Source organism: Miscanthus floridulus, chromosome 13, assembly GCF_019320115.1.
Source record: "Miscanthus floridulus cultivar M001 chromosome 13, ASM1932011v1, whole genome shotgun sequence".
NCBI classification, from domain to species: domain Eukaryota; kingdom Viridiplantae; phylum Streptophyta; class Magnoliopsida; order Poales; family Poaceae; genus Miscanthus; species Miscanthus floridulus.
The window spans coordinates 57254206-57272549 of record NC_089592.1 but is presented as its reverse complement, the minus strand read 5'-3'; the positions used below and the strand labels follow the sequence as shown (position 1 = coordinate 57272549).

Genomic DNA, 18344 nt, shown 5'->3' with positions numbered 1-18344 from the left:
AGCTGGCAGCTTCACGAACACCTTCGTCGTCGAGCACTTGGTCATCCACGGTGGTGGAGACGCTAGGGAAGAGGTGCCGAGCACTTCGGGAGGAGTGTCGAGCACTTCTGGAGGGATGCTGAGCATGTCAGGAGTGGTGCCGGGAGGTTCTACAGTGGTGGCGACCACTCCTAGACGGGTGCCGAGCACTCCCATGGTAGAGCCAAGACGTCTTACAGTGGTGTCGACCACTCCAAGACTGAGGCAGGGCACTCCTATAGTGTGGCCAAACACTACAGGAGTTATGACGAGCTGTCCAGAAGTATTGCCGAGCACTCAAGGTGCTATGCCAAGCACTCCGGTGGAACAGGGAACTCCATCGACGCCGATCGAGTTCGCCTCACCTCCAAGTGACATCACAGAGTTCATGGATGCCTTCCACGAAGGTGAGGAGGTGTGGTTCCGCAGGCTAGACGACATCGTCGGTGGCACAGGTCCCTCAAGTCTGGCGGGTAGGCTGATCAATGGCGTAGAGCTACTACTCGTCAGTGCTGAGGAAGCACCCACATTCGCGCTTGCCGAGCATGATGGAAACTGGCGATGGGCGATGCTGGAGGAGATGAAGGCGATCGAGGAAAATGAGACTTGGTAGCTCGTCGATCCACCTCCAAGATGCCGTCCGATCAGCCTGAAGTGGGTGTACAAGGTCACGCGGTACGAGCTCGGTGCCATTGTCAAGCACAAGGTGTGTCTTGTCGCTCGAGGCTTTGTTCAGTGTGAGGGCATAGACTTCGAGGAGGTCTTTGCGCCAGTAGCGCACATGGAGTCAGTTCGTTTGCTACTAGCTTTGGCAGCAGCAAAGAACTGGTGCGTCCATCACCTGGACATTAAATCGGCCTTCCTCAACGGCGAACTGGCGGAAATGGTCTTCATCAGGCAACCTCCAGGTTTCACCGTCAATGGAGAGGAGCATAGGGTGCTCCGACTGCGCAAGGCGCTCTATAGGTTGCGGCAAGCCCCTCGAGCATGGAACGCCAAGCTTGACGCCACGCTGGGTGAGTTTGGGTTTCAAAAGTGCGCAACCGAGCACGCGCTCTACACGCGACGATAGGGGAAGGAGGAGCTCATCGTCGGCCTATATGTGAATGACTTAATCATCACCGGCGCGCACACGGAGTACATCAACAGCTTCAAGCATGAGATGGCGCTCATTTTCGAATGAGCGATCTCGACGCACTCTCCTACTGCCTCGGCATTGAGGTGAGACAGGGGAAGGAGGAACTCACGCTCGATCAGAGTGCGTATGCCTCCAAGCTATTGGAGAGGAGCGGCATGGCTGAGTGCAAGCCATGTGTGATTCCAAGAGAGGAGCGGCTGAAGCTGACGAAGGCCAGCACCGTGGCGAAGGTGGATGCGACACTCTAGCCGGAGCATCATCGGCGGTCTACGCTACCTAGTCCACACGAGGTCGGACATTGCGTTCGTCGTGGGCTACGTCAGTCGGTTCATGGAGGATCCCAGAGAGGATCACTGGGCTACGGTGAAGCGGCTACTGCGCTACGTCAAGAGGACGGTGGATCATGGGATCATCTTCCTAATGACCGGTGAGAGTAGTCTGCAGCTCACTGTGTTCAACGATGCAGACATGGCGGGGGACATCGATGGACGACGGAGCACCTCGGGTGTGCTCGTTTTCCTCGGGTCGGCCCCAATTTCATGGCTGTCACTGAAACAGAAGGTGGTGGCACTATCTACGTGCGAGGCAGAGTATGTAGCGGCGGTCACAATGACTTGTCAAGTTGTGTGGCTACGCCGGCTGCTGGGCGAGCTGACTGGCGTGGAAGCTCACCCACCAGCACTGATGGTGGACAACCAGCCCGCCATCGCCCTCGTGAAGAATCTAGTTCTGCATGACCAGAGTAAACACATCAACGTGGCGTTCCACTTCCTCAGGGACTGTGTCGATGGAGGGCAGATTATCATCGAGTTCGTCGAAACTGGTCGGCAACTCGCGGACGTCCTAACCAAGCCGCTCGGACGTCTTCGACTCACGGAGCTGAATGAGATGATCGGCATGGAGGGGTACAAGGGTTAGCAGTAGGATTAGGGGAAGATTGTTAGCTAATCTACTGCTACCTTGTGTGAACACAGCAAGGAAAGGCGGCGCCAAAAGACCCTCTGTTGTGATACTATAGCCGCTGCAGGTGTAGGCATCGTACGGCTCACCAGCAACACTGTAGGAACATGCAGTGGCCAGCGTAGAGTCAGCCCTGTTAGTGTTATCTAGTTACTGTTACAGCATGTACGCTGTACTAGGACTAGATAGATAGAGTCGAATAAATAGACATACACGGCAACTCAGTAAAGAGAATTCAGATTTGCCATCTCGCAGACAGGGCTTCGGCCAATGCTGGTGTCTTGTATTGTGTGTGCTTGCTCTGTTCTCCCTTCTTCTTCTAGCTCCAGCCATAGTGTGTGGGGACGGACAACGCTTGTTTGTGGTCGGCACGGCTAGTGGGTGCTCGGCAACACTAGCGGATGCTCGGCAAGACTGGTGAGCAGTTCACTCACCTGAGCCGGTGATCCTGTGGGCCAACACCGTTGTTGTTGCCTCACGAGACGCTAATGCCCTCTCTTCCTTCATTGATTCCTGTTCACGAGGGTTCTTTTTTGCAGATGTGGCGCTATGTAGACAGTTTCCACAACGCTTTGTATATACCCTTACAACATTTATAACATATAAAGTATTGCTATATACCATATGATACATGTTGTCCACGTATGTTCATCAACAAAAGAATTCAATTTTGAACTTGAAATTCTTGAACGTATATGAAATATAATAGGACTTAGACCAAGATGTTTTCATGTGGCCACTGCACTAGTATGTGGTAACCTGTGTAGCCTCATAAATAGGACATAAATTCAGAGCAAGGAAACCTCTTCACTGTAGTCTCTCTCCAACCATATATATATATACCTCCCCTCGTCGCTCCACCGTGTACCCTCCAGCTGATCACTTCTCTTCTCCCTCCCCATCACATAGTGCAATCGAGCACACGTGCATGGTGACCAGCTCCCTTTTCTGCGTCGACAATTATTCTCTCTTATGCAATCTCTGCGACCGCCGTATGGATGACCGCATCATCTACATGTACATGTAAGCCTCGATTTGAGCTTGCCGCGTGTTCTTTCTCATGTCCAAGGACATAATATATGCTAGGCATGACAGGTTTCAATCTTCTTTTCATTTGGTGCAGGAGCATGGGGTTCTGCACCGAAGAGTGCAGGAATGAGTATTTTCTGGAGTATAGGTATAGGCTCGCCATGGCCATGGAGGCTGAGAGCAGGAGGACCAGGAGCAAGGCAAGGAAGGCGCCGGTGGCGGAGGAAGAAGCAGCTGTCGGCTACAGGCGCATCTTCTTCATTTGTGCCGAGGTCGAGTCATTCCCTTAGGCTTAGCTTGAAACAACAACATCTCCTTGTCGCATGCTAATAAAGCGCCAGCTCTAGTCAAAATTCTGTGTAATCTTGCATTGTAAGATGAGTTTGGTAAGAGTTCATGGGTTTCAATCTTATTAGCTAAGAATTTCCTAATCTTTCTCTGTTACATCAATATATGCAACATGTCTATATTAATATAGACGCGTTATTGTAATTATGTCGTCATCACTCATATAACCTGCTAAATTCAACTAACATCGACCAAAGTCTGTTGGGCAAAAAGAAAAACTCAGCTCTAATTGAGCCAACTTTACAGCCAAGCTTTCACGTAAAAACAGACTGTCAAAAGGTAATTGACGTTATCTCATGTTTAGAACGTTTCTTTATATGCTTGTGGTCACAACTAACAACGAGCCATGAAATCGAGTTGTAGCCTAGCTAGCTATGCTTTACACGTCTAATGAGCACAGCACAACTGGCTACCAGCACTAACTGGGTTGCTCGTCGCGCGGCCGTGCCGCCATCTCTCCCCACACCGGCTGCGCCTGTCCGTGCAGCCCAGTGACCCTAGCACCGGCGCGGCGACCTACCGCGCTCCGGCGGCAGCATGCCCCGCGCACGCCCTTCCGTGTGTCCCAGCAATCATCCATACGACCTCCACGCATCCATAGTCCGCACGCTGCCGGTGGCGTCGTCCTCCCCACGCTGGCCTAAGAGGAAAAATGCGCCTATTACCATGCTCAGGGGCCCACCAGTCACTACCTGAGCCATTTTTTCCGTGACCGCCACAACCGTCAGGGAAAATGGCGGAAACCGTTAGGGAAGACTATCCGTGACGGTACCCATCAGGGTTGAGCCATCAGGGATAGACTGACAGGGAAAGTGGACCTTCCCTGATGGAAAACCGTCAATAACTATTCCCTGATGGCTTAAACCGTCAGGAAAGACCTAGCCTGACAGTTTCTGGACACCCGTCAGGAACTATTTCCTGTCGAGTACAAAACCGTAAGGGATGCTTCCAACTTTCCGTGTCGGTTACTTTACCGTCAGGATATATTCAAACTTTCCCTGTCGGACAGTAACCCATCAGGGAAAAAAAATGTCTTCCCCGTCAGTTACCTAGTGTCAAGGTAACTCTGGTAGGAAATGATCTGCCTGCCAATTTGCACATTCAAAAATTTGAGCCATTAAAATTACTGTTAACAGCAGCTCATTTAACCACTCAATGCAACAATATTATATAGCAAGTCATTCAACCATTCATCCATACTCAAGTAATATAAATATTACAGATGGTCTTAAAACATCATTCAAGTTGTTCATAACAAATACAACTCAATCCAAAGCTAAATTATAGTTACTGCCTGCTAGTTAGCCTTCTAGTTAGGTACCTAACAGCTAGCACAATTTCAAGTACGGTTCCTAGTTAGGTACCTAACAGTTCAAATGGCAGTTTCCTAACAGGCACCTATGAAGGCAATATCTAGCTCCCAACACAACTTGCTGCTGCACAAACACACATGCCTTCAATACGCAATCTGGCACCTATTGCTTCAAGATGACATGCCTTGACCCTTCAGGAGGCCATCTGCTGGTAGCTAGCAATCTACTGGTACCAGAATGCAGCTTTGATGGCAATATGTAGCTGTTTCTACACAAGCATGCATGCGGTGCATAGACAATATGTAGCTGCTACTTCACAACTAGCAGTCTAGAACACATGCCTTGAATAGCACAAATGTAGAAGCCACTTTTGTTGCGTGACGACCAAAATACTTCTTTGCACATCACATGCCCTTCCAACTTGCTAGTAGTAGCCATAACCTGTAGTCCGATGAAGATAAGACTACGGCCCACAAAATATTTCATGCCATCACACAAATGAGGCCATCCTAGTTGTCCAGGTTGGCTGAAGTATGAGAGGATCCATCTATAGCCCCTCCCTAGATGTTCACCAGCTAAGTCAACTAACATAGCATCCATCCGATCTGTCTCACCAAATCCCTCATGTTCTACCTCATAACCAATCTAAAGGTTCTGATTTCCCTGCCTCTCACCATGTTCTGTCCAAGTTTGGTAATTTTCCTTGAACCCATTGTGACACAAATGCAACTCTATCATAGGCCTTTTATGCCTGAAAAAATTCCGACATATGGAACAAGGGCATCTAATTGTATCAGACTCAACTAATTCAGGGATTGAGAAGACATGATCCAAAAACTGTTGTTTTGTCAACCCATTCATTTGATAAGCCTACCACGCTTCCAACCACTATACATCCACCCACGATCTGTCATATCTTATCTGCCGACTTGAGTCAGAAAATAGGAGCTAACTAGTAGCTAGCAGAGTCACAGTAGTTATCCAAGACTTCGAGGCCAGCTCACAGACAGAACCAAATAAAGCAGCAACAGGCAACCAGATCACAGTGAGGAATTTGTTACCAATTCAGACATAACACAAATTACTTCAGTCAAACAAAATAAAAATTGATATACAGCTAGTAATAGAACACTAAAAGACATAATAACAAATTTCTATCCAGCTACTACACCATAACTAGTGAATCACAATGCAAAAATAGAGCAGCAAAAGCAAAATTAGTCACTGGAATTTTTGTTATATCTAAATTTGCGCAAAATATAGCAGATCACAACAGCTAGCAACCAAATAGCAGCTAATTCACCACAGCAAGGCTATCACAAATGAAGAAGATATATGCTAGATAATAATTCGTGTAGGGAGAAAGGAAACCAGGAAGGAGAGACAAGGCGTGGTTTGACCTTATTGTTCGACAATGATAGGAGAGTTCTTCCAGATGGAGGTGCCAGATCTGAGTTGGTAGTCCAGGTTGCTCCCGCTAGACGTCCACTGCTGCAAGAACAAATAAGCCCTGAAGCGAGCAGACAAAATGGCCGGAGGCAAAATCAAGTCAGATGAGAGCTCAATCAACAAGGGCGGAAGCAACTTAATTACAAGATGTAAAATTGATTTTTTATCTAAATAGGGAAAATCGAAGGAGGAAGAAATTGAAATCGAAATCGACACAGCACCTTGTGGCGTCGGAGGGAGCTGCTGCCTGAGGCCCACGGCGTGTGGTCATGCTACTGGCTGAGGCGGACAGCGTGGTGGATGGGAGCAGCGGCGGCACTGCTGGTTGCTCAGGTGCGGCGGGGTTGCTAGCCACCGGGCAGCAATGTCGTGCGGTGCAGGTCGCTAGGGCGGCGGCGGTCAGCTGGAGGCTTAGGCGGCACATGGCGCAGGTCGCCGGGCGGCCGCGCACAGCGCAGGTGGCTGGGCGGCGGCGCTGGAGACTGGCGGCAGCGCCTAGTGGTTGCGTGAGGAGAGAGAGGATTTGGGGGAAGAATAGAAGATAAGGTCGCACCGTTGCGGGAGTGAAGCTGAGGGTCACGGACACCGGGCGTGGGGCGAAATAATTTTGCTGCATGCGCCTCTCTCTGTTTGGTGGGCCAGATGAGTTCGCAGCAGTGTGCCCACCCAATTTCTGCGCGCAAAAGGCACCAGGAAGCGTGCGCGAGTCCAGTTGCTGCCTGCAAAAAGCGCCAGAGCATCTCCGTGATGGTGCCCCACCGACGGGAGACACCTCTCCAGATGGTTTGGCTGCCACGCCAGGGATGCTTCAGTGCTGCTGACGGAGGACGCGGAACCGAGGGGAAAGGGCTGGACCGACGGGAGAAAACGCAGCTGGGGTAGTGAGTGTCCTAGCAAGCCGGGTGAAGATGGGTTTTTTCAGCTTTACCTGCGTTCATTCCTCTGTCAGAGCGTGTTTTCGGGGACTTCTCCAACGAAGCTGAGTGGCTGAGGAAAGTTTGCTGCTGCTCACGTGATGCTGCTTGTGAAGCGGCTCACAAAGCACTACCAAACGGCCATTCGGAGTCAGGCTCAGGCTCAGTTCGTAGTCAACATGAATGCAAACAAAGTAGCACAAGAGTGGCAGCTGGATTCGGAGTCATCAGGTTCGGTTCGGAGTCAACATGCAAACAAAGGAGCACAAAAGCAACGACTGTCCGCGAGAAAGGATTCCGTCCACCCCGGGCTTCGTGTGCGCACTACGATGGGCGGGCCTCCGTCGCAAACCAGGCGACCAAAGCCCGCGAGCACCCCGCGCCCTTCTCGGTTGCCTTATCGTCAGATCTAGCATTACAATACAACACACTGTGTTAGATTTAGCATTCGGCGCCCGGACGTCCGATCTGGATGCTTAGCGTAGGATAGTGCAAATTCCTACTGAAACATTAATATGCGAATAAAAAATCCCGCACCATGCTTATCTTCATGCCGCTTCCCTTCCTATGGATTCAGCATAGTCTTATCCTCTCCCCTGCTATCGTTTCGCAAACGCAACATTATCCTGTGCCTTAGCCGCTGAGATTGGCCATTGGTAGCAGACGTTGCCTGTGGCGCGGAGGCAAAGGGACTCGTCTAGCCACTCGTGCCCGTGCTCAAGATGCGCAACCGTCAGAGAGCGTGGCAAAGGATCCAGCGGACGGCGGATGGTTCAATGACAGTGGGGCCTGTGCGCTCAACGGTTGGCTCCGTAGTGGCTTGGAGGATCCTCATGTCACAAGTGATTCCACCAAAAAGTGACTTTGCAACACGGAGCAATGCGAGATGCAACATCAAAATTTATTGTTTGCATCAACGAGAAATATATGATAAGAATGACATCATCTGATCCCATGAGATTATAAGAAAAACGAATTCCTGTTGGAACAAACGGAGATGGTTCATGTAACATTTGATCGGAATCCCTTTTTTCCTGTAAGAGGGAGACGTTGGAATTCGACTATGGAAACATCCAACTCATGCAACAACAACAAAATTCTAATGCAAGAACTATTATTTGTTGCAACATGAGAACAAAGTCTACTACAACCCTCATTAAGCTGCAACATGAAAGCAATGCCTTCACGAAGTCAGTTGTCGAGGAAGAAGGATACCCCCCATGCTAACACCAATTCCCACCTTAACATCTCAAAATTAACCATTGCAACATGCAAAATCAAACATATATGGGGGGCCTGGTTGACGGCAGCGGCGAAGCAGTAGAGGAAGAGTGGCGATAGGATGGCGTGCAAGTGAGGAGGTGACTAAGCAGGGGCAAGGGCGGCGCTGAGCAGGGAGGACCGTGTCTCTAACACCGGCGAGCTCACTCTGAGGAGGGACGGCCGCAGGTGACGACGAGGTCGCGTAGCGTGCGGGAGGCAGCTGCGAGCGCCGCCATAGATGGCGATGAGGCAGCGCGGGGAGGGAGTTGGGAGGGGTAAGCACCACCACCGATGAGGCATTTGCGAGCGCCGCTGTGGAGAGAGAGGGCCACCACGGATAAAGAGAGAGGGGGTGAAAAGGATGAGTGGCGTGGGTAGGAAGAGGATAGATGCATGCGGTGGCAGGGCAAGTTTTTATTTGGGGGGACGCGTGGGCGTGGGCGGTGGGCCTGCGGGAGCATCCGACGATTTGTGCTCGCATCGGACAGTTAGGACCCGTAGCATTACCATTTAGCATTCACTACTACAGGAATGATTTGTAGGGGCGGCTGATGAGGCTTTGTAGAGGCGGCTTGGCCAGCCACCCCTATCAGTACTGTCTCTACAAATCATGTATTTGTAGGGGCAGGTTTCTAGACCACCCTTAGAAATCGATTTTGTAGAGGCGGCTGGTGTTACCAGCCACCCCTATAAATCGATTTGTAGGGGCGGCCGTAGTACCAGCTGCCCCTATAATACCTGTTTGTAGGAGCGGTTCAGTTTAGAACCGCCCCTACAGTATATTTTTTCGCCAAAAAAAATTCAAATTTACAATTCAAATTAATATATATATATATATATATATGCATATATAATTCAAATCTCACCGGAACATATATAATTCAAATCTGACCACAAGCACAAGAGCATTATATAAACTACCATTACAAGTCCAATTTACATAGAACCTGAGTGCCCTATTCGAATTATTTTAGCAATGCAACTTGTTAGTATCCAAAAGTGAACGTTACAAGTATGTATACAAACATATAAGCTAATGAGGATTGTCGATATGTATACGTCTTGAGAACCGATATCAACGCCTATACAAATCCAGTGGTTGCTGTGTGAATTTAATACGGCAAGCACATTTATACTATGTAAATATGTCATGTCAATAGGACAACAAGAAATCAACAAATATTTAATCAACTAAACATATGAAGGTAGGAAGGTACGCAGTCACACAGCTTGGAAGGCTGCAGATGCAGTTTTGTGGAAACACACAACAACCTAATAATTCACATGATTTGGCTCCGTTTCAAATACTATGAATGAATCTAAGACTGCGTAGGCTCGCCATACATGGTCACATGTTTGGGCAAATAAAAAAGCACAGAGAAAGGAAACTGGATAGGCACGAGATAACACCTCACCTGGAGTATAGTAAATTGGTTTTTTATGCTTCGAAATTCCAATTCCAATACTTTATCCTGCATTTATAACAAACAGCAATAGCAATAAAATGGACCAATCAAATTTAAGCAAAAACAAAGGAAGATGTAGCAGAAAAGGCACATTATATACTAACCTCGAAATTGTACTGACCAACAGGCGCAATGTAGCCTAAGCCCAAATGTATTATTTGATGGACCAGAAGAATAGGACCGAAACATATAAGGAAAAAAACAAAGAAGATAGATATGTAGCAAACTGAAACAGAGGCACCTATTGCAGCCACCCAACCATGAATATATGCTGAGTAAATACATCATTGGCAATGGGGTGTGCTCAGTAACATAACAACCAGGGAATTATGTGAACTAAAGACATCATTGACAATGGACCTGTGCTCAGCAACAAATGAACAAAAGCATAGCAACTAATGAAAACAAAACAACACATGCAAAAGAGAACTGCTAGGCCATAATGACATTGTAGATATGAATATAGCTGCATATATATAACTGTATATATGAGTATAGAATTATAGATGGCATATGAGAAGCTAAAGCCAAAGGACCGGAATAATTAGCCTCTCTGAAACACTGTGTAGCGAGGCACTTTAACTCTGAATATTGCTCGGAAAAATTCATGGCCATATAAATAGTCATGTGGCCCCCAAATTTGGCTAAACAAATTGGTTTCAAAAGCTAATTGGATCGAACTTTAGAATGGGAGCCATCAATCCGTGCGATTAGTAATCTTTTCTTGCACAAATTTTGCCATAACAATAGAAAAGTCCACTACTCTCCAATCCTAGTTTTTTGGTAACATTCAAAATACAAGAAAGGAAAATGGAGAGGGGAAGTACCTAGAGGGCATCACGAAGGAGACCTGGGTTCAAAAGGGGTGCATTCATGGGACTGCTTGATTCATAGGGTGCAACTCCGCTTGCCAATCGGTGCCCTGCACGAGGGATGTGAGGAATATGAGCTACAAAGTTAAGATATGGTAAGACGACATAAAATTTTTGAAGCAAAAAATTATAGAGGTGCTGCACATAGCCATGCTCTGAACATTACCGTCGCCATGTAACTTGAGTGCCCTTCATTTCTGTAAAGATATTGTAGCGAGCAGCCACCCTTGCCAGCGGCACCCAATTACCTGCACAAAGAGGGAAAATGGAAAGATAGATGATCTAGGGGAGGAGAATGAGACGCAGGAGAACGGGATGAGGCACTACCACATCCAGCAGCCGAGCTGAGCTGCGAGCGCTGCCGGCGAGGAAGAGGCCACCTGCAGCCAGGGTCGGCCGTGCTGTGTGGTCCGTGGCTCGTGATGTAGCTGGTTTCGTCGAGCAGAGGCAGCTAGGGTTTAGTGAAGCATTGGAACACATGCGAATCGGTGGAATGAGGCAGCGGCGGGTGGCACCCGCGCCTGGTGCAAGGGGGGCGTGGAGGAGGAGAAGGACGGCCGCCGCCGCGCCGAGGGCAGGCCACCATGGAGGCCCATCCGCGCCGCCACCGTGCTGCGTCGGGAGAGATTGGGAGAGAGAGGGACGGGAAGAGAAGAGACTGTCGAGACTCACCCGCGAGGGGAACGGATGGGGGAGGAGGCCGCCGGTGTGGACTCACCGGCGAGGGGAACGGAGGGCGAGGGGTGGTGGGTGTGCCGCCCTTTGGGGCGCCGTCGCCTCGGCAGACCGAGAGAGATATGATGGGGCGAGTTCTGTTTTTTTTGTTATGAGGAAGGGAGCGGGCTGATATTTTTGTGGAGGGGGATTTCGGGTGACGTGGCCCACTCCTGTCCAAGTAAGCGAATTTGAGGCGGCTGGTAATACCCGCCCCTACAAATCGACGCAGCCGCCCCTATTGTGCCATTTGTAGGGGCGGCTACTGTGCTGGAGCCCGAGCACGTCACTGTAGGGGCTGCTCCAATGTCAGCCGTCCCTAAAAAAAAACTCCGTTGCTACAAACTATTTTTCACGTTGTGATTTTATCTACTTAGAGCCCAGTAACTCAAATGTCAAGTCAAAAGAAATACATAACGCTAACTTGTAGGATTTCTCTGACCCTCCAAACGGTACCAGACAATAAGCATTATTTGTCAGCTTGGGGAAAACACATACTTCACAGTCGTTCTCCTACTGAATACATGAAAGAGTTTCCATGCCACAAGTTGCAGATTAGGGAATTAATACAAATTCCATGAGCAGCAGGTTGAAAGGTTAAGCAATACAAAAAAAGAACTATATCTTTTTCTCTTGATGAAAAACTAAACGAGAACAAATTAGCTAAGCAAATAAAACTAGCTACATAACTAAACAACTAACACTACTACTCTAGTGAGCTATTGAAGCAAGTACCATACACAAGCACAATATATGAATGTAAATACAAATGTGAGTAGTAGCAAACCACCGAGGGCAAGAGAAGTACACAAGTTTATCGCCGTGGTTCGGTTAGTTGCCGACAACCCACATCCATGTTGTCGCGAGTCTCCAAGTGATGATGTGAGTGCTAACTAACCACTTAAGCTAGACCCATAATTTGGGTGTCGAGAATCAAGCACAAGACGCACTCCAAGTAGCCATGAGCATTCCACTAGAGTTGTTGTTTACAATCTCCCATGGGAACAAGCAAAAGAGCCCATTATAATCACTTGATCAGATGTAGCAACAATCACCAACAGCCCCTCAACGATCTCCACACCACCGAGCTAAGTGGTAGCGACCACCAAGAGTAATAAGGAAACTAAGGCTCAATAGATGGATTAGTGCCACTAGATGCAAAATCAATAAAGCAAATGCACTACATCCCTCTCTCAATCTCTGTTTGGATCAATCACAAGCAAGGAGATGAATGGGAGGTGTTCTTGGAGGATTGCACAAGTGTTATAATGTTTAGAATGCCAAGAGAGCTCACCAAGGGCTGGCCAACACGTTTATATAGAAGTCCCCCAAAAAAAACTAGCCATTGAAAAGAAGCTGGTGGGTTGTGTACGTAGGCACCGGACTGGTCTAGTACCCACCGGACCAGCACCACAGTATCAATTTTCCATTGAATCCGATGGCTCAAATTTAATCTAGTCTAGAATTTAAACTAGCACATAGTCTGGTGGTACCTCAGGGCACCACAACGGACTAATCTGTGCTCGATCATAGCCAAACTAGACGTTAGGTCCTCTAATGGCTACTCTAACACATAGTTCGGTGCTGCACAGAGGCCACACACCGGACTAATCCGACACTCACCGAAGAGGTCCAAAACTTAAGTTTTGGCCATCAGATTGACCCAGTGCTTCACGCTGGATCAATTGGTGCACCCCGTTGAAAACACCCCACTGTGAATAGTGCTAACCTATCGTCTGGTGTAGTTAGTGGTTAACCACTGGACTAATCTTGTGGCTAACCCTAGGGACTGTTAAGTCCTGACCGTGCACCTCATAGTCCAGCGACTTCCTAAGGGGGCACCGGATCAATCTGGTGAGTGCTGAAAATCAACACAAAGTCACGAACATCGCAAGCGTTTCAAATGCACTAACTCAAATATGTTCCAACATGTACATCTTCACCTTAGGTGCTGAGTTAGTTTTTTCAAAAACATCTTTTACTTGCATCTCACTATGTCCCTAGGTCCAATGCTGAATTATACAAGATATATAGCAGAAAAAAAATATTTTTTTCTCAGCATACCATTATTGTTTACCGAGTGTTTTTAGGAATTACACTCGGCAAACCTATTTTCCAAAGAAATTTTTTTTTTCTCAGCATATTTCATTCACCTTGAAACTGAGGAAGGCCATCACTAAAAAGAATGCACTCCATGTTATATTCATGCAGTTTAACATCGTATGTCCTCCAACAACATAATATTTTGTTCATCCAATGAAATGATCCATAGTTTTGCCAAGAAAGGTATAATGTAGTTAACCAGGAAATTTAATAAAAGGGATGACCAGGCAACTATTCCCCTAAGGACAAGAAGCACAATATAGCTGAGGTAGTAAAGAAGGAAGGTTGAGACAAACATTTGACATACTGTTTGTGATGTTTCTATCATGGGGAATGGACAGTTTCATTCTTATAGGAGCAGGTACTTCCATCTATATATTATCAGAAGGAATGTGAGTGACAGGTGATCTAGACATCCAATTGGCAAAGGCCCAATTAGCTATTTAACTCGATCATGTGAAAAGCTAAGAAATTGCCGTAGCCCAATATTATAACCAAGTACTCAACAAAAAACTACTTGATGCAATGCATGAAAAGATTACACGAGTCAAAAACCATAGTAAGGCAATGATAATTTCAGTGTAGCTGCAACCTATTAATGTAAAATCCAGACTGTACTAAACCGACAAGAACAAAGATTCTGGATCTAATTTGGCTGGAAGGTGGCCATGGCAACTAAAATTTGTTATGTCTTTGTATGAGGATGTGTTACCTGAAAGATGAGGTGATCAGAATTGGCAAGAGGGAGGGGTGTGTGCCAAACTGCCCCGAAACTGAACTATAGAATATGAGGTGATCAGAATCGGCAAGAGGAAAAATTCAAATGTAGACATGTAAGGAGAAGGTAAAAATATAGAACATATTGCACTCAGCCTAAAGTCTGCATGAGAAAACAAACAGAACAGGCACTTTGGAAGCCAAAAAATCAATAATTGAAATGTGGAAAAATAACCAAGTTTCAGACGGCAGGTACACTCAGTATTGTCTGTAAAGAAGGACATTAGAATTTTGAACCTAAAGAACCCAAAGGTAGCGCTCGATGAGAGGGACTGCAGATTTGAACTATAGTATTTTCCCAGCCTAGGAGAGCAGCAGCACAAAAAGCACCAGGTATCAAAAAAAAAAAAAAGATATGTCCAACATCACAACATACCCATGGACACCGAAACTGAACTATTATAATTTCCTGTAAAGAGATTCCTGTAAAAATTGATCCATATGAAAAATAGCAAAATATCTCAATAGAAGCAGTAATGCGATGAAGCATTGAAATATCAATTAGAAGGTGAAAATGAAAGGCAGGAACCGTTGATTAGATTTTCCACTGCCATTTTTGTCAGAGGTAGCAGCTGGTCACCATATTGCCAAAAGAATAATTTTATCAGGCGTAGCATATCATCCAACAAAATAGTGAATAAATTTTAAGTATGACATGAATCTGAATTTTCTGAACGTAGCAATCTGTATACTATGCACTAAAAAATTTGTTGTTACAAATGTGGCATGAAGCAAGTCACAAACCTCAAAATCAAGGACCATGTGATTCTTACTCCTCACTCAGTTTTGTCGATGCAATCAAATGGATTGCGCAGCTACGTGGAGAAGTGAAACCACATTTAGGGATGTAGGAGAAAAGATCACCAGCCCACTGCAGTGACTACACATAGCAATAGTTCTGAAATCTGAGCCAAAAATAGCCGCCGGTGAGGGAGGGAAGGGGCGGGGCAGCGGATCCGGTGGAGGGGCGCCGCCGGTGAGGGAGGGGAGGGGCGGCAGATCCGGGGGAGGGGCGCCGTCGGTGAGGGAGGAGAGGGGCAGGGCGGTGGATCCGGGGGAGGGGTGCCGCCGGTGAGGGAGGGGAGGGGCGGGGTGGCAGATCCGGGGGAGGGGCGCCGCCGGTGAGGGAGGGGCCGGCCGCCGGCGGGAGGAGGGGAGGCGCTGGCCGCACGTAGGAGAGGATGGGAGGGAGCGAGCTGGGAAGGAGCCCGCCGGTGAGGGAGGGGAGGGGGTGTGGGTGTGTGCGTGAGGGAGGGGAGGGGCAGGGCGGGTGGGGTTTTTTTTCTTTATTTTTTTTCTTTGCCGAGTGTTGGTTTTGGACACTCGCAAATCTTTCTTTTTGCCGAGTGTTTTTTTTTATACTTGATAAAACCCCTGTTTGCCGAGGTATTCTTGTTTGACACTCGGCAAACCCCCCTATTTGCCGAGTGTTTTTTTTTTTGCCGAGTATTTTTAGGATAGCACTCGGCAAAGAATTTATTTGCCGAGTGTCCGAGGGAATGCACTCGGCAAACATAAAAACACTCGGTAAATTTGAGGTTTCCGGTAGTGATAGCAGAGTTTTACCAAACATGCTGCCAAAAAGAAGTGCTGAGATGCGATTATTAGTGACTGTGTGTTGACCACGAATTGTTACAGACGATCGACATAACATGACAGAGATAAACATAGTAGCATGCGCTGACAAAGTTTAATTATTCAACCACTCACAGTCTCACACTCAGCGTCCGTTTTTCTTCGATTATTAATTTCGACTAGTTATCAACCACTGCTGCCACCAGCACCGTCGTTATGCTTCTGGGTCTCCTGGATAACCTTCAAGACGGAGGTATAAACCTGTGCCTTCTCATACTTCAGCATTTCCATCTTTTCCTTAATCGCCAGCAGGCCTCTCGTCCCAACATTTCTCAGTGCAGCTTGCTCGAGCTTCTTGATCTGACTGTCTAGTGAATTGATCTGGGGCAACAACGTTATAAGTGAAACACGTGGTCGGGCATGTTTGCGAAAAAGATATGAGTGACATGCAATCGTTTCGATCGATTGTGTACCTTGCGAGCTGGCCAGCGGTCAGTGTTGTTCTTCCGGCAGAGCCGCTTGAGAGATGTGACTGAAATATTCATTTCCTTGGCGGCATCTTTCTTGCTCATGTGCATTAAGTTGGCTATGTCTTTCATGGTCAACTGGGAGATTGTTCGGCGCTGCTTTGCTAGCAGACTTTCGTAGCCTGTAGCACTGGCATCACTGGACCACGACATTCCATGTTGAACACTAACTTCTGAAGATTCAAGTATTGCAGGAGAAAACACAGGCCAATTAGCAGCGTTAATAAGCACTGTGTCATCAGCATTATTGGTGTTTTCATCTGCCCGCGTGACTGTTTGATGAGGACCTTTAGGACCTGACTGAGAGAGGCCTACTGCTTCAGCTGCGAATGCAATAACGATGTGTCAGTGCGCTACGAATCTTTAGATATTGAGTTTCATGAACATGTGTACCTAGAATCCTAGAAGACTAATTGTGTTCAAATTAATAAATAAACGTCCTTACTATTAGAGGAAGGTGCGGAAAGTATTTCCTTCAGCATATCGATCTCTAGCTGTATGTGCATGGCGTTATTTGCCTGAGATGTTGAACAAGAGTCCGTTAGCTGCCCACTGGTGTCATTCTTGAGCATTTCCACACTGTTTGCGATGAAGTTCCGCACACACCCATGCGTGCGCTCGCGGAGACTGTGGAAAGAAATTCACCAGAAGGAATTAGCACTGCCGTATCAACCGTATCCATGTGTGTGTTGCTGTGATATATGCACACACATTCTCTACATGCTTGCTTAAGAATCAGTCACTTACTCAACATACATGAGCTCGTTCAGTATGGTTTGGCCACTGGCATTGATATACGCGCGATCAATGATCGCGTGTTGGAATGTTCCAGCAGGGTCCCCGACGTGCACAACAAAATAGAGCTTGTGATTCGCTGCACAAGTGTAGAAACATGAAATATGTGTAAACTACTAAACTCTAGTAGCGAGTATATAATGTATGCATGTACGCACCCAATTAGCGCAAAGTTATGTATATAATATATTTCAGATATATAGCGTGGTCTTATTACCGCTTTCATGGAGCACCTCCCTGACCGATCGGCACTTGGAGCAATCCAGTTGGCCGCGAACGAACGGCACCACGAAGGTTAGGCCTTCCTCAACAGGGAACACGGCGTGCTCTGCCACGGCGCTGCTGTCATTGTTGCCGGCGTCCTCGGCGCTCTTGAAGAGAGCGTCAACACTGTAGTCTTCGTCATCCATGGAATAATGGTCGTACAGTGACAAGGTTCCTAGTAGTTCCGGAAGGACGCTGTGTCCGTCATCAAGACCCTGACCCTGCAGCGGCTGCACGTCCACTGTCATCGCATGCTGGTTCTGGACATCGTCGTCGTTGCCGAACGCCATAGACATGTTCAGCGGCGGCGGCAGTGCCGTTGGTAAGGCCACGCCCCCTTGAACGGGCGGCACATGCTGTGGCGCCCCGACGTGCGTTGCCACGGGCTCACCGTCAGGCACTGCGAGCACATGAGAATCCAGCGACGGGGTCTGCAGGTAGCGGCTGATGTCGCCGTCCGCGTCGTAGACTCTGGTGCCTAGTAACCACATGACGGGCTCCAGGGCATCCTTCTCACAGCTCGACAGTGATGTTACCGGTACGGTGAAGTTGGTGATGGCTCAAGGGTGGCTATCCAAGGGCACGGCACCATTATCTTCAGATGCCAGAATGGGGAGCACCGCGCGCTAACGGATGTATATTACATCCTGCAGCTGAGTCGTTCTGTATCATCAGCATTAGTCAGCTGGATGAGCGCGATAGCGAGGTACTGATCAAGGACGGTCCTTAGGATCAGGGACCGGGAGTAGTGACTTCTTGCCAAGGTGAAGAGGTCCCTGAACCGGTTGTACCTACTCAACCTGAAGGTAGAGCAGCCGA

General features: G+C 47.8%; 1 protein-coding gene across 1 annotated transcript; it reads right to left on the bottom strand.

Annotated features, from left to right (window-relative positions):
* Nucleotides 1-16026: 16026 nt before the first annotated feature.
* On the bottom strand, nt 16027-18016 carry LOC136499858 (uncharacterized). Its single transcript, XM_066495366.1, has 5 exons — nt 17479-18016; nt 17214-17340; nt 16912-17093; nt 16413-16789; nt 16027-16320 (listed from the first exon to the last, which is right to left on the bottom strand). The coding sequence occupies exons 1-5, from the start codon at nt 18014-18016 to the stop codon at nt 16126-16128; spliced, it is 1419 nt and encodes a 472-aa protein (XP_066351463.1). The 3' UTR covers nt 16027-16125.
* Between the last annotated feature and the right edge of the window lie 328 nt (nt 18017-18344).

Excerpts from the sequence above, each read along its gene's own strand:
- LOC136499858 (XM_066495366.1), bottom strand. The coding sequence starts at position 18,016 with ATGTGGTTACTAGGCACCAGAGTCTACGACGCGGACGGCGACATCAGC. Across the intron at positions 16,790-16,911 it reads TTCCGCACCTTCCTCTAATA|CTGAAGCAGTAGGCCTCTCT; the intron begins GTAAGGACGTTT and ends TTGCATTCGCAG. Across the intron at positions 16,321-16,412 it reads ACCGCTGGCCAGCTCGCAAG|ATCAATTCACTAGACAGTCA; the intron begins GTACACAATCGA and ends TTGTTGCCCCAG.